Source organism: Myotis lucifugus, unplaced genomic scaffold (genome assembly GCF_000147115.1).
Source record: "Myotis lucifugus unplaced genomic scaffold, Myoluc2.0 scaffold_10, whole genome shotgun sequence".
NCBI lineage: Eukaryota > Metazoa > Chordata > Mammalia > Chiroptera > Vespertilionidae > Myotis > Myotis lucifugus.
The window spans coordinates 8,436,593-8,453,443 of NW_005871058.1; the positions used below are offsets into that span (position 1 = coordinate 8,436,593).

Here is a 16,851-nt window from a genome sequence, read left to right on the forward strand (position 1 = left end):
ACTGCTCCCCTGTCAGCCCGATCACCCCCAACTGCCCTCCCCTCCCTGCCTGAATACCCACAACTGCCCTCCCCTGCTGCAACCCACCTCCTCTGCCAGGACCGGCCTCCTCCGCACGCTGTGCGGACTCCCAGGCCTCACTATGCGGAACAGATGCCAGGCCCCACCACCTTGTGGCTGCCATCTTTGTGGCGGCCATCTTGTGGCGCCATCTTGTAGTGGCCATCTTGTGATGACGTTGCACATGAGGGCCACCTAGGCTTTTATTAGTATAGATAGTATTACCACATATAGTCATCATGCTGTACATTATATCCTCAGATCTTATTCAGCTTATAGAAAAAATTTGTAACCCTTTTACCAACTTCTCCTTGTTTCCCTATCTACCCACCCGCAGCAGCAACTTTTCTATTCTCTATTTCTATGAGTTTGACATTTTTGTTTAAAAAAAGGATTCAACATGTAAGTGATATCATGCAATATTTGCCTTTCTCTGACTAGCTTATTTCACTTAACACAATGCCCTCCAGATTTACCCACGTTGTCACAAATGACGGAATTTTCTTAGTTTTTAAAGGTTAAGTAATATTCTATCCTATCTAACAAAAGGGTAATATGCAAGTCAACCCAATGGTGGAACGACCGGTTGCTATAACATGCACTGACCACCAGGGGGCAGTCGCTCAATGAAGAAGCTGCCCACTGGTGGTCAGTGTGCTCCCACAGGGAGAGCGCTGCTCAGCCAGAAGCCGGACTCATGGCTGGTGAGCGCAGTGGTGGTGGCAGGAGCCTCTTCTGCCTCCAGAGCAGTATTAAGGATGTCCAAAGGCTTAGGCCTACTCCCTGCTGGCAGTCAGACATCCCCTGAGGTCTCCTGGACTGCAAGAGGGCACAGGCCAGCCTGAGGGACACCCCTCCCCCCCACGAGTACACAAATTTCATGCACCGGGCCTCTAGTATATATATAAAATTAAATGTATATAATTATATAATATATTTTACTGATCCACTCACCTGTTGACAGACACTTAGGTTGTTTCCATATCTTGGCTGTTGTGACTAATGCTGCAATGAACATGGGAGTATAGGTATCTCTTTGAGATAATGCTTTCATTTCTTTGGGATATATACCCAAAAGTGGGATTGCTGGATCATATGACAAGTTCTATTTTTAATTTATTAAAAAATCTCCATACTGTTCTCCATAGTGGCTATACCAGTGCACATTCCCTACAGCAGTGTACCAGGGTTCCCTTTTTTCACAATCCTTACCAGCATTTATCTCTTGTCTTTTGATAATAGCCATCCTAACAGAGGTGAACTAATATTTCATTGGATTTGAATTGGCATCTTCTGGATTACTAATGATGCTGAGCATCTTTTCATGTACCTGTTGGCCATTTGTATGTCTTCTTTGGAAAAATGTCTTTTCAGGTTCTTTGCCCATTTTTATTTTGTTTTATTTAAAAAATATTTTTATTGATTTCAGAGAGAGGAAGGGAGAAGGAGAGAGATGGAAACATAAATGATGAAAGAAAATCATTGATCAGCTGCCTCCTGCACGCCCCCTTCTGGGGATGAAGCCTGCAACTTGGGCATGTGCCCTTGATCGGAATCGAACCCAGGACCTTTCAGTCCATAGGCCAATGCTCTACCGACTGAGGCAAACCAACTAGGGCATGCCCATTTTTAAACTGGGCTGTTTACTTTTCTGCTATTGAGTTGTGTGAGTTCCTTGTATATTTTGGATATTAGCCCCTTATTGTATATGTGGTTTGCAAATATTTTTTTTCATCTGGTAGGCTGCCTTTTCATTTTGTTGATGGTTTTCTTTGCTGAGCAGAAGCTTTTAATATTTTTTATTTACATTTTTTTTCTTTATTGTTTGAGGTATTACAAATGTGTTGAGCAGAAGCTTTTTAGTGCAATGTAGTCCCACATGCTTATTTTTGCTTTTGGTGTCAAGTAAAAAAAGTTATTTATTAATTTTTAAAATATATTTTATTGATTTCAGAGAGGAATGGAGAGGGAGAGAGAGATAGAAACATCAATGATGAGAGAGAATTATTGAGTATCTGCGTGCCCCACACTGGGGATTGAACCCACAACCCAGGTATGTGACCTGACCGGGAATTGAACCCTGACCTCCTGGTTCATAGGTTGGCACTCAACCACTGAGCAACACTGGCCAGGCAAAAAAAGTTATTGCCAAGACCAATGTCAAGGAGCTTAGCCCCTATGTTTTCTTTTAGGAGTTTTATGGTTTCAGGTCTTAAACTCAAATTATTAAGATTAAATAACTTTTTTGTTGTTGATTTTTGTGAATGGTCCAAAATAGGGCCTAGTTTAATTCTTTTGCATGTGGCAATCCAGTTTTTTCAAAACCATGTACTGAAGAGATTACCCTTTCCCCATTGTATATTTTTTACTCTTTTCTCAAAAATTAGTTAACCCGCTGCAGTCAATTAAGCCGACCATGCTCTTTTCCCCATGGGGCCTAGTGTGCAATGGCTGCAAACAGCAGCATCCTTTCAAAACCATGTACTGAAGAGATTACCCTTTCCCCATTGTATATTTTTGACTCTTTTCTCAAAAATTAGTTAACCTTATATATGTGGGTTTATTTCTGGGCTCTCTATTACGTTTCATTGATCAGTGAGTCTGTTTTTATGCCAATACCATACTGTTTTGATTACTATAGCTTTGTAATATAGTTTGAAATCAGGAGGTGTTATGCTTTCTCTTTGTTCTTCTTTTAAAAAAATATTTTTATTGATTTCAGAGAGGAAGGGAGAGGGAGAGAGAAATAGAAACATCAATGATGAGAGAGAATCATTGATCAGCTGCCTCCTGTCCGCCCCCCACTGGGGACTGAGTCCACAACCCAGGCATGTGCCCTGACCAAGAATCAAACCATGACCTCCTGGTTCATAGGTCGAAGCTCAATCACTGAGCCATGCCAGCCTGGCTGGGGTTGTTTTCTTCACTTTTTTATTTTATTTTATTAAAAAAAAATCTTTATTGTTGAGAGTATTACAGATGTTCCCTCTTGTTTCCCCCATTGCCCTTCTCCACCCAGTTCCTGCCCCATCCCAGGCCTTCACCACCCTATTGTCTGTGTTTATAGATAATGCATATATGCATATAAGTTCTTTGGTTAATTTTTTCCTGCCCCTCCTCACCCCTTCCCTCTGAGATTTGTCAATCTGTTTCATGCTTTCATGCCTCTGATTCTATTTTATTCAGGTTATTTTGTTCATTTTATTTCTTGTTTATTTACTTTGATTTTTTAGATATAATTGTTGATAGATATATATTTGTTGCCTTTTTATTGTTCATATTTTTTATTTATTGTTGTCTCCTCCTCCTCCTCCTCCTCCTCCTTCTCTTTCTTCTTCCTTTTCTTAAATTATACCCTTCAACATTTCATGTAATACTGGTTTGGTGGTGATGAACTCCTTTAGCCTTTTCTTTTTTTAATTTTTTAATATATTTATTGATTTATTACAGAAAGTAAGGGAGAGAGATAGAGAGTTAGAAACATCAATGAGAGAGAAACATCGATCAGCTGCCTCCTGCACACCTTCTACTGGGGATATGCCTGCAACCAAGGTACATGCCCTTGACCGGAATCGAACCTGGGACCTTCTAGTCCACAGGCCGATGCTCTATCCACAAGCCAAACTGGTTAGGGTTAGCCTTTTCTTATTTGTGAAGCTTTTTATCTGTCCCTCAATTCTAAATGAGAGCTTTGCTGGGTAGAGTGATTTTGGTTGTAGGTCCTTGCTATTCATCACTTTGAATATTTCTTGCCACTCCCTTCTGGCCTGCAAAGTTTCTGTTGAGAAATCAGCTGACAGTCGTATGGGTGTTCCCTTGTAGGTAACTAACTGCTTTTCTCTTGATGCTTTTAAGATTTTCTCTTTGTCTTTAACCCTTGGCATTTTAATTATGATGTGTCTTGGTGTAGATCTCTTTGGGTTCCTCTTGTTTGGGACTCTGTGCTTCCTGGACTTGTAAGTCCATTTCTTTCGTCAGGTAGGGGATTTCTTCTTCAAATAGAAGAAATGTGAACGTTGGTACGCTTGAAGTTGTCCCAGAGGCTCCTTACACTGTCTTCATATTTTTGGATTCTTTTTTTTCTCTCTTCTGATTGGGTGTTTTTTTGCTTCCTCATATTCCAAATTGTTGATTTGATTCTTGGAATCCTCTACTCTACTGTTGAATCCCTGTACATTATTATTTATTAGAGGCCCGGTGCATGAAATTCATGCACGGGGGGCGGGGGGGGGGGTCCCTCAGCCTGGCCTGCACCCTCTCCAATCAGGGACCCCTCAAGGGATGTAATATTGTAATCCAGAACTGCTGGCTCCTAACCACTCACCTGCCTGCTGACTTGATCCCCCTAACTGCTCTCCCCTGCCAGCCTCATTGCCCCTAAGTGCCTCTGCCTTGGCCCAGCCACTATGGCTTTGTCCAGAAGGATGTCTGGAAGACGTCCGGTCTAATTAGCATATACCCTTTTATTAGTATAGGTTTCTGTTAGTGTATGCTTAATTTATGACTGGTCCTTTTTCATGTCTGACATTCTCACTAAGATCCTTGAAAGTCTCATGAAGATCCTTGAGTAACCTTATAACCATGGTTTTGCTTGCTTCCATTCTGTACCCAGTAGTTTGCTTGCTTCCATTCTTTCATTTGTGACATGTTTCTTTGCCTCCACATTTTGACTGCTTCCCTGTGTTTGTTTCTATGAATTAGGTAGAGCTGCTGTCTCCTGGAATTGGTAGAGTGGCCTTGTGCAGTAGGTGTCCTGTAGAGCCCCGTAGCACAGCCTTGCCAGACCTGAGTGGGGCACTCTAGGTGTGCCCCTGTGTGGGTTGTGTGCTACTATCTTGTAGCTGAGCCTTGATTGCTGTTGGTGTCACTGGGAGGAGTTGACCTCCCGGCCAATTGGCTGTGAGGACCAGCTGTGACTACGGTGGGAGAGCTGCTGTGCAGGAAACACTGCTATGGAGCAGGACTTGCTTCAGTGGGGCTTTGGTGCTCACTGAGTCTGCCCCTTGAGTGTGCCACTTGTGGATGTGTAACGTTGTAATCTGCTATGGGTGGAACATAAGTTATTTAGAAATATTGTTAATGATTCAAATTGGAAACAAAAAATTTTACACCACTCCTCTCTTAAGGAATATATAGACATTGGAAGGTGAGCTGTTAAAAAAGCTGTTATATTTGCAACTATGTATGTGGGAAAATCAGAATTTTCTTCATATTGTACCATCAAAACAAAATACAGAAATAAATGATCTACAACTGTAGTTGTAAATGTGTGCATACGCTTAATTATTCTCATTGACTTTCTAAGTAAAATATTTTAAATATGACCTTGCTAAATATTTTTATATTTATTAAATACTATGTTTAACTTATTTTACACTTTGGAATTTCTCATAACATTTTATTTGGAAAGAGTTTTATACAAATATCAAATGATAAAAATGGAAGAGGACAATGACAACTAGAGATTGTGGAATATATCTTCTGCAATCCTTGGAGGAAAGAAAGGTGACCTTTGGGTTGTTTCAGATCAAGAATGTGGATGGGATTATAGAAAAGATAATTTATTTCACACAGTGTTTTTCTGCATCAATGATTTTAATATGGATTCTTAGTGGTTACCAACAACTAGTCAAATAATTTTCTTTTTACACACTCTGGATTCTGACCTAGTGAAATGAGGGCTTAGCCCTCTTCCTCCATCTCTTTCTTGATCCAGTCCACGTAATTGAGTAACTTGGTGTAGAAGCCATATCCCCTGCTACACCCGATGCCCCAGGATACTATGCCCGTGGCCACCCAGCGGTCAGTATTCGGATCCCTCACAGCAAAGACTCCTCCACTATCCCCCTGACAGGCATCCTGCTTTAGAGTTGGGTCCCCAGCACAGAACATGTTTTGTGAGAACACATCGTTCCTATTTTTACCCCGAAGCCACCTCTCACACAAACCTCGGTTAGCTACGGGCAGACGGACAAATCTGAGATTGTTAGCAATCCTTTCCTCCATTATCCCAAAGCCACTGACATAGCCCATGAGGCCGCTATCATAGAAGGTCTCATTGTCAGGGAGGCAGATGGGGAGGAGGTTGGGGCCCAGGGTGACACTATTTTCCAGTTCTAGGAGGGCGATGTCCCCCTCAAAATTGTGGGACTCATCCTGGCGGTAGTCTGGGTGGATGCTGACCCTGCGTACAGGGTGGTTTGCTAGTTTTGTGATTTCTTCCACGTTTACGTGGCCCAGGAACACATCTATGCTGGCATTGGCTTGTGCGTTGTGTTCCTTGGGGTAGAGAGTGTGGGCAGCTGTGAGGATCCAGCGGTCACCCAGCAGGGCTCCACCCCCTCGCCCATAGATGTTGGTGAACGCCTGCCAGGGGAAGTTGCCCATCTTGGCATTTTGCCCTCCAATGATGCGCTGCTTCTGTTCCACAGGGTTAACAGGTTTCCCGCACACTGGAGAGGAGAGACAGGAAGTCAAGGACAAGTCCGTTCTAGGCCAGCCCCTCTTCCCTCCTGTGGTCAACCCATTCCCTTTTCATCCCTTCTTACTGGCTCTGGGCCCTTTCCTCTTTCTCCTCCCATTCCAACAGCTCCATCTCTGGCCTATTGTCAGACTGTTCTCCTTGTTCTTGTTTATTTCTTCCTGTTTTATCTATGTATTTTTGTTGTTGCTGTTTTTATTTCTGATTTCTCATCTGCTCAAAAAAATGCTGGAATGTCAGGACTGCATCCAATTCTTTGTATTTCTCTCTCTCCCTTTCTCCTGGGACATCCTCTCTTTTTCTCTCTTATTCCTCATGTCTATTTTCAACTTCAAGCTGGAGTGTCTCTCCACTCACTTTGCCTCCATTCTTTGTGCATGCTTTTTCGGTGGCAAAGTCACCAAGGATGTCTCCAGAGGGTTTCCACTCACCTGGCAAACACCGAGGAATCTTCTCTCCTTCCTGTTCATTTTTCCAAATGCCCTGGGCTGTGCAGGTATACGTGCCTGAGGGGAGAAGGGACTATGATCAGGTTGGGAGGAGCTGGGCAGGGAGACCAGGTTACAGAGGTCAATGAGCACTGAGTGTGTTGGGAAGAGGCAGGGGAGAATCAGAACCAGCATGGACAGGGATCAAGGGAAAGATTCAAATATATATAAGGGTGGAACATAAAAAGTGTGAAGAGGCTTCATACATATATTTTTGTTTTAATGTTACATGAAAATATTAGAATACTTAACTACAATGTGATTTCTATTTGTGAAAATAGACACAAAAACTGGGAGGAGCATATCAAGATCTTACCAGAGTCTTGGTGCCTTCATAGTGGGATTGTAGATAATAATGGCAGCTGCATTTCTGATTGCTGACAATGTGCCATGCTTGTTGCTAAGCATCTTATCTGCATTGTCTCATTTAAGTGCCCCCAGTGACACTTCCAGGTGTGCATCAGTGTCCTCCTCATTTTATAGACGAGGAAACTGAACTTAGATCATGTACATAAGGCCACATAAGTTCCAGAACCAAGAGGCAAAGTAAGGGTTGTCTGATTTCAAAGTCCAGCTCTTAAATAACATCATAAATAACCCACATATAAGGTTTTTTCTTTTTTTGCATGTTTTGAACCAGAAGTAAGGGATTTCTTTAAAGAAAATTTTAAAGATACCATAGATGAATTTGAGAGTCATTTAGCAAAACTAACTGCAGAATATCACAACATAGCAGCCTGAGACGTATGTGGGGAGAACGCTGGGGGAGGTTCCACTGATATGACTGTAGTGGTGGTGATGGATGTGGTGGTGTTGGCGGTGTTGGTGATAGTAATAATGGTGGTGCTTATGTGGTGTTGTTGGTAGTGACGATGGTGTTTTGTTGTTGGCATTAGTAGTGGTATGGTGGTGGTGGTCATGATGGTTATGGTGGTGATGATAGTGGTGATGGTGAAGGTGGCTGTGGGGGTGGTGATGGTTGTAATGATGGTGATGGTGGTGGTAATGGAGGAGGTGGTGATGGTGATGGAGGTGGTGGTGGAGAGAGGGAGCTGACTGTTTATGAGATTCAAGTCTTTCTTTGTCACTTAGGTGTTTCCTTCTTCAACATGACTAGGTGCCTCTTGGCACTGTACTTTAGGACCCTGAACCTAGTGTATTGGGCAGCCACTTTAATATATATTCCCCAGGGTTTCTATTGGAAGAAATCTCAGAAGATGTCTTGAGAAGATAGAAGAGAAACACTGCCATTTGCATGGGTCCTACCTTGCTCAGACTCGCTGCTACCATCTCTGGTCTTCATCTTGTAATATGGTTCATTGCAGTGGTACTGGATACGGGCCTGGTAGGTGTTTACCCCCTTTGTGGTGGTATACTTGAAGACCCCATTACGCAGGCTTCGGGGCTGCCCACAGTCCTTGACTGGGAGAGAACACAGGGCCACATGAGAGCTGACAATGACGGCTGGAACTTTGGTGAGAGGAATGTGAGTTGTCTACCCACAGAACAGGCTGAGAACCTTAGAGAAATAAGTTTCTCTATTGGGGGGCACCTGGGGTGGATGAGAACTAAATGGACTGAAGTTCAGTTCCAAGCAGAGTCCATCAATCCTGTTGAGATGAGGGTGGCCTGGTTCCTGAGATGGCCATAGGCTTCAAAGAAGAAATCAAGGGGAGGGTCTTTGGGGAGAGGCTTACTTCCAGACCCCCCTCTTCCCTTCTCAGCCTGGGTCCCCAAGGCTGGGCGGTGGGAGACACATCCTGACTTGTGACTTACTCTTGCACCTGGGCATGGCGCGGTGCCACGTGCCATCATCCTGGCAGACAGCTGTGAAGGAGGGCAGCACCTGGTTCCCCTGTTTGAGCAGAGGTAGAGGTGCCATTAGTACAGGAGGCACTGCAACTCCCATCCTGCCCTTCCCTACATGGCAGGTAGTGCAAATACAGCTCTCAAACTCTCAGACCTCAGCACCCCTGGGGATGTGGCTCGTTCATCCTTCTCCCTAGCCAGGATGCTCAGGCCAGAGTTATACATGGGAGCACTGAGTCATACAGGAGAAAGTCAGAGAAAGGGCCAATTGTCAGACCCAATAATCCTCTCTCTAGACTCTTGTCAATTTCCACTGAAGTCTAATTGAACCCCACAATTTTATTTATTTATCCACTTTATTTAACAGTTTTTCATTAACAGTTTTTCCATTATAGTTGATATTCAATATTATTTTATATTTGTTTCAGGTGTGTAGCATAGTTGTTAGACAATTATATAATTTACAAAGTGATCCCCCTGATAATTCAAGTACTCACCTGGCACTATACTTAGTTATTACAATACTAGAGGCCCAGTGCACAAAATTTGGGCATGGGTAGGGTCCCTAGCGGCTGCTGGCTGTTGGCCAGGACCTCCCTTCATTCCGCCCTGCTCCCTGGTGGTCAGCACACGTCATAGTGAGAGATTGAACTTCTGGTCAGTCAAACTCCCGAGGGGACACTTTGCATATTAGGCTTTTATATACCTAGATTATTGACGGTATTCCCTATGTACTATATGTCCATCTGAATTACTCCTGGGCCAGGTCTCTCCCTCAGCCCTGGGCTCTTACCTCGATGAGCTGGTAGCCTTGTTTGCAGGTCGCGATGAAGTAGTCACGGAATTGGTACTGAGGCTGCAGATTCTGGATGATGGTGAACTCGTCTAGGGTTTTGGGCTGGGGGCACTTGATGACTGTGGCAGAGACCAGAGGGTACGTTTATTTCAGAGCCACTTGCCTTCCTTCTCCCTGCCTGATCCTGCCCCATTGCTGGTCAGTGAAGGAGGCCCCCAGGCAACCTTACTTGAAGTGGTGTAGTGCAGCTTCCAGCCCCGGCTGTCCCCTGACTCGTCTGTGAAGAACAGCAGATCCACAGCATTGCTGCTGGTGTCAAGGTCAGCGGGTCTTTGCTTCCCACAGAACTCGCCGATGTTCCTCCCACTGGTGTAGATCTGGTGGGGTAGGAAGGAGGGTCATCTCTCCAATGCAGACATTTTCCCACAGGTTCGGGGTGGTGGTGGTAATCTTGCTTTATACCATAAATTATATAATTGTTTGTTTTCAGCTGGAGGGGAAAAGGGATCCCCAGGACCTGCTTCCAGTTGTATAGGAGCTTGCCCAGCCCATGTGTGATGTTGGACATTCCTGTCCCAATTGGCCAGAGGATCCAGCAGGCAGTAGGGATAAAAAGGACCAAGTGGGGATGGAAAGGAGAGGGAGGGGTTTCTCTGGGGGTGGGATGGCCGTACCTGTAGCTGGTCATAGGGGCAGTGTACTTGCTGGTGGTCATCGATTTCAAAAGGCTCCAGGAACTTGAGGTGGATAGTGTAGCCCCGCTCCACCCGGATGCTGTAGTTGCAGCGCAGGTCAGGAGGGTAGGGCTGGGGGTACTCCAGGCTGGACACGTAGCCTGATGGCTCTGTGTACAGCTCGCTGCTGCATTCAACTGTGAGAGCACAGCCGGGAGGGGGTCACCAGGAGACTCTCTGGCTGGCCCCGCAAACCTTTGTTCAGCCTTTACCTCTCTCCCACACTACCCAACCTCACCCTGGCAGGAATGTCCATCCTTCTGAAGCTCATAGCCTGGACGGCAGGAACAGAAGTAGCCACCAACGTAGTTGTGACAGAGGTGTTGGCACAGGGGCTGGGGATTCTTCTCAACTGTGTTTTGCTGGGAAGCACATTCATCAAGGTCTGGAAGAGATTCCGGAAGGATTAAATTCCTGCCAGGGGACTTCTGTAGTGCTGTTGGTCTCAGAGTGTCTCTCACCAGAGGCCACAAGACCAAGTTAGCTCCTGCCCACCTGGACCTCTAGGCCTCTCTAAGGCTTTCTGGGAACTACCCAATGGGGATGGCATGCCTTTTCTGGAAAAAGCTCTCTTGAGGAGAAAAATAAGGAAGGTCAGGCTTCCCGCTTCTTTGTACTCAAGATTCCCTCTTTCCAGTTCCCATTCAAAAGGACAGAGGCCTTAAAAAGGGTACCTGGGGACCACTCACCCACAGCTTGGTAGTAGGCCAGGAAGCCCTTGTAGAACATGATGGTGCCATTCTCCTCGTTGGAGAAGTCTGTGTGGAAGGTCAGTAGCATCTTGTTTCCTTCGGATATAAATTCCTTTTCTCCTGGGGGGTTGCCCAGTGGAGAACCCAGTTGCCCACAGAACCTCCCCAGGGTTTTCTTATCAGCAGAAATCTGGTGGAGGAAGGACAAGGAGTAGAAAGAAGGGCTGTTGAGACATGTTCCATGTGGACAGTCAGTGATGGTCGGCCTTATCTTGTCCAAAGAGTGAATAAGCCCCACTTCTGGAATGGCCTCCAACTCATCTCCACCTGCTAGGCTCTGGCTTGCACACTTCCCTAGGTGATTTTCATCTGGCACCTGAGTCTCCCACTGGCTAACTCTTTTCATGTTCTCCTGTGCCCCTCCCCTGTTTATGTTCCCCAAGACTTTTCTTCATTCCCACCCCTTCCCATCCAGTCTTCCACTGGAATCCTGATTGCCTCTACCCAGCCTTTATTTTCCTTCATTCTTAGAATCTGGACTGATCTGCTTGATCTGCTTTAATTTCTATCCTGTTATTGGACCTCACTTTATTCAAACCATTCATGTCCAGTCCTGTCTCCTGATACACATAGCTGAATGTGAGCCGCAGGGGCCCAGCAGGGGCCCTCCAGCTTTAGCATCAGCAAGCATCGCCCAGCTTTCCTTATTTCTTTCTTCATGATTCGTTAGCCCATCAAAAGCAGATGCCCTTCCCCCAACCCAGTTCCTCACTATCCCTGCCACCGAGACCCTCCCTCCAACACAGCAAACTTCCCAAGTCCTTTGAAATAGGAAGACGTACCATTTTCATGTTATTCTCTCACCACCTCCTGAGAATGATATTTATTGGAGGTGTGTAGGTTCTATTTGAATCCTGAATCTAGAACCTCATTTTTATTGGATGCAGAAAGATGGGACTGGGAGGGTACCCGTAGTTATTACAGAGGAGAGGGGACTGAGTCTACTGTCCTTGAGCTATAACCATACACATTTTCTTCCCCATGTTCCTGTGCTCCTGATGAGGCAGGAAGTCATGGTGATATTCTTCATGGAAACAGGGAAACTGAGGCAGAGAAATTTCTCAAAGACTCCCATCAAGGAAATGGATGGGGAAGGTTTTTCTGAATCCTGTAGATCAGTGGTTCTCAACCTTCCTAATGCCACAACCCTTTAATACAGTTCCTCATGTTGTGGTGACCCCCAACCATAAAATTATTTTTGTTGCTACTTCATAACTATAATTTTGCTACTGTTATGAATCGTAATGTAAATATCTGATATGCAGGATGTATTTTCATTGTTATAAATTGAACATAATTAAAGCATAGTGATTAATCACAAAAACAATATGTAATTACATATGTGTTTTCCGATGGTCTTAGGCGATCCCTGTGAAAGAAAGGGTTGTTTGACCCCCAAAGATGTCTCGACCCACAGGTTGAGAACCGCCGCTGTAGATGATACATTTCTTGAGAGTGGGAACTGTACCTTCCTTCCTCTGGGTTTCTCCCCCACAGTGCTCACTGAGGGCCTCTAAAAACGGGTGGACACCATTCATGGTATCAGCCGACTCCCAGAACTCCACTTGGCCATCAGCTCTAACAGGGCTGGGACTGTGTCCACGGATGGGGAATATAACCGGGGTGGTTAGAACACAAGTCCTCATGTTCCAGAGCCACCCAGCTCTCCCTCTGCCCTCACAACCTGACCTCCTACCTTGACATAGTCATAGAAACAGTCTTCAGAAGGCTCCAGGTCAAACTGCCAGAAGACAAGCTTCACCCTGTATCCCGTGGGGACTGTGATCACAGTGGTTGTCTCAAAGTTGTTGGGGTAAGGCTTGGGGTACAGAGGGGAAGTCACCTCCCCATAGAGATCCTGAGCGATGGGCATGGAGCCTCCCACCTTGCAGAACAGGACTGACGCCAGGAGGTATAAAAGCCACCTGCCAGAAAGAAAGAGGGTGTCTGGAGGGCTGTTTGGGCAGTGGCTGGGGTGGGGGATGGGATAGTCATACCGCTGGGCATTTTCCTCTGCCTATTCTAGACCTCACCATGTTCCAGGTGAGTGTGGTTGGAGTGGGGAGGCTGGTCTCTGCATCTGCTGCATTGATTGTTTCTCCCCAGGCCAGAGTCCAGTCCAGAGGTCAACTGCCTTCACCTCTCTCCCCATCCTCCTCCCCTGCCCTGTACCATCACTCCCCCTCCCCCCAGCCCTCCCTTCCCATTCCTGGAATAGGGATGGCTTGGGACCAGCTAATTGAGGGTGAGGGTTTCCAGTCATGGTTCTCTTAAAGGGCTCCCAAAGGCTCAGCAAAGGCCTCTGGGAGAAACCGCCTGTGGAGTACGGAGAAGTGTAGCACAGAAGAGCCCCTACTGAGCAGAGTGGGTTCCCCCATCTTGGCACTCCCCTGCTATGAGCTGGGGGGAAGGAGAGGATGTGGCCATCACCTCATATGTCTCAGGCCTCCTTTAGTCCTCAGGAAGGGATGGGGAGTATGAGTTTGAGTGTGTGCATGCATGTGCACATTGGAATAGATAAGGGATATGGGGAGGAGAAGGCTGTTCTTGTCTCTCTGAATATATTTGGGGGCAGCGTTGCCTCCCATGCCCAGGGTTCTCCCCTCTGGTATCTTCCTCCCTCCTCGGTCCCCGTCAGCCTTACTCACATTTCTCAAGTCCTGTTTTTGGATCCTGGACTCTCCTGACAGCGTCTTCATCCACTCTGTGCAGAGGGAGAGAGCAGCGGTCATGCAGAGGAGAGAAGGGGGAGGGAGGGACTGACTGAGGTGGGGGAAGGGGGACCTTTCCCGGAGGAATGCTGTAGGGAATGAACTATTTGCATAAACAAAACTGAAAAAAAAAAATCTGTTTCCAGTTTCATTCAGTTTTGGTTTTGAATTCCCTGATAGTGCTGCCACCTGTTGGCCTACATGGGGAAGAGTCAGTTTTTAGGGACAGAAAAGCCTTTGGTTGGAAGCCCAAACTTCTTGTTTTCTAAGTCTGATCTGAATACTCCCTATCTTCAGGGACCTTCCTAGGGACTGCTGCTGTGTTTACAAGATTCCCACCCAAAGTGCAGTGGAAATCTCAGCTGAGGGGACTCTCCTTTCTGGACTGCCCTTTTCCATTCACCGGGTTTGTCCTGCCCTTAGTCACAGCAGCCCTGGTCCAGCAATGGCCAGAGTTTTGACACCCAGGATGATGTGACAGGAGTAGAGGAGGGCAGCAAGGGTGTGGACAGAGGAAAATGGAGTTTGGCTGCATTGGAACCCTGGCTTACTTTGCTCATGGATGACACCTAGACATAGAACAGGAATTGCTGCATGAGGGTCTGTTGTAAGACTCCTCCTCCCCTCCTCAATGAAATCGGCTTTTAGAGAAGCAAGGGCAGCTGGGGAGTGGGCGGAGGCAGCCTCTTTGCCTCAGCATCTTGTTAAGAATTTGAGCCCCTGAGCATCGCAGTTGCTTAGGGCCAGGCGAAGGGAGTGGCTGTGGACCAAGAGTGACTTGAGGGGAAGCTAGACGCCTGGGAGGGAGGAGAGCTCTTGTCCCTCCTGTCCACCAGGACATAGTGTCCTGTTTTAAAGGTTTGCTGTTTGTGGGAGCCTTTCTTCATCAACTCTCCATGGTTCAAATGCCTTATGGCATGAATTCCATTGGGAGGCTCGGGCTGCAGAGCAGGGCCCTGAGGTCTGAGGCCTTTGTCGTGTATCCTGCTTGTTTCCCTTATTAGATTAATTCCTCTATCCCTGCACCCACCCACCCACTCATTCCTCCTTAATGGGCCACCTACGTAATGTGCCAGGCACTTTCCTAGGCGATGGATTGTAAGGACTCATGAAGATGGAGCAGTTCTCCGTTAGGCAGCAACAAGTCCTCACTGAATGCAGTGAGAGCAGGCACGTGCAGGGTTTCTTCAGCAGGCTTACATGTCGGAGCTGAGGAATACATCTTATGGCAGGGCTGACCCATGGCGTGACCCATGACATGACCCATGGCCTTGTAAGGTCAGGAAAGACAAAAGATAGGGAGGATAAGGAAAGAAGGGGACTCTTGTCCAGCAAGTTGCACATTAGCATCCTGAGAGCAGTGTGTGTGTGTGTGTGTGTGTGTGTGTATGTGTGTGTGTGTTCATGGTGGGGGCAGGATGGCAGAGGTAACAGGGAAGGAGGAGGTGGTCTGAGAAGGTAAGTCTTAGCTGTACTATTCAACTTTGTAAAATAGAAGTAACCACATGTACGTTCACATTTTAATCCTATCTGAGAAGGTAAGTCTTAGCTGAAGCTCTCCTAGCCCTTCTACAGATTCTGAGGTCTGTCCCAGTACTTTGCAACATGACTGGAAAGTGACAAACCTGGCTCTCATTAGCTCAGTCCCACCCTAACCTCCACTCTGCCCAACCACTCAGAATAACCTTTACTTACACATTTGACTTATGCCCTTGACTCATAACAAGAATAGAAAGAAGGAACAGCCATATAAAGAGTGTCAGGCACTTGACTTAAAGCCAGTATTTGAAGACATTGTCTATTACATTGTTCATTCCTCTTAGGATTTGATTTTGGGGGAAATTTTTTCTCCCTTAAAGTAATGGTAGGGTTTTCTTTGTGGCTATATCCATAATTATACCCATATCTAGTTATATAAATATAGATGTATACATATGGGTATATATTTTTTGCCTTGGTTGGGAGAAACTTATATCATTTTTTTCAATAATAAAAAACAATAAAACTAAATACATGTTCATTAAATAAAATTTAGCAAATAGAGAAAAACATGGAAAACAAAACAGCCAGAATTATACCACTTAAAAAATCTCTGAAGAACATTTTAGAGTATTTTAAAAATGTCTTTATTAGTTGATTGATTTTAGAGAGAGTGGAAGGGAGAGGGATAGAGAGATAGAGACATTGATGAGAGAGAAACATTGATTGGCTGCCTCCTGCATGCCTCCTGCATGCCCCTGCATACCCCCTGCTAGGATCAAGCCTGCAACCCCCACATGTGCCATGACCAGAAATTGAACGAGTGACCTCTTGGTTCATGGGTTAGCACTCAACCACTGAGCCACACGTGCTGGGCTTAGAGTATTTTTAATGGTCTTTGTATTATGTACTATTCAACTTTGTAAAATAGAAGTAACCACATGTACGTTCACATTTTAATCCTATTTTTCCAAAGGTAAATTTAACCTTTAACTATATAGCTAACTTGATTTTCAATAGTAGCAAATTTGCTCTCTTCTCTGTTTCATTCATTTTCTAGTTCTATTTGAACAAGTGTATTTTATTTGCAACTTTTACTCTAAATCACCACCATGTCCTTACTAAAAATTAAATAGTTGGTCCTCTCAGGTGGAGCATGGCCCGGGGTGTCCAGCAGCACTGGAGGGCTCTGTGGGAACATCCAGCCCAGGATGGGGCTCAGGAGATGGGGTGTCTGCAGGAGATGGGGCCCCAGGAAAGTGCGAGCCAGGTGTCATCCTCCTCACTGAAGCAGGAATTCCCAGGGAGAGAGAATCTGTAGGGATGTGGGACTGGGAAGGGGCAGTGGGCGATACGGGATTGGGAAGGGGCAGTGGGCGATACGGGATTGGGAAGGGGCAGTGGGCGATACAGCAGGTCAGGAGGAACCCTGAGAAGTGTACAGGCGCACTGGGAAGCACACGGCCTTGGCTGTCCCAGACCAGCTGTGGCATTTGGGCAAGTCACTTTACCCTCTGAACTTCAGTTTCCTCATTTAAAAT

General features: G+C 45.8%; 1 protein-coding gene and 1 non-coding gene across 2 annotated transcripts; one reads left to right on the forward strand and one right to left on the reverse strand.

The window, feature by feature from the left end:
* Positions 1-2,455: 2,455 nt before the first annotated feature.
* On the forward strand, positions 2,456-2,556 carry LOC111824990. Its single transcript, XR_002828096.1, has one exon. It is a non-coding gene; the product is annotated as a small nucleolar RNA SNORA70 (small nucleolar RNA).
* Positions 2,557-5,636: 3,080 nt separating this feature from the next.
* Positions 5,637-14,012, reverse strand: C1R (complement C1r). Its single transcript, XM_006084187.3, has 11 exons — positions 13,769-14,012; positions 12,817-13,045; positions 11,058-11,250; positions 10,607-10,753; positions 10,309-10,505; positions 9,864-10,011; positions 9,632-9,753; positions 8,806-8,884; positions 8,296-8,451; positions 6,973-7,047; positions 5,637-6,512 (listed from the first exon to the last, which is right to left on the reverse strand). Coding segments are annotated over exons 1-11 (2,118 nt in total). The 5' UTR covers positions 13,771-14,012; the 3' UTR covers positions 5,637-5,742.
* Between the last annotated feature and the right edge of the window lie 2,839 nt (positions 14,013-16,851).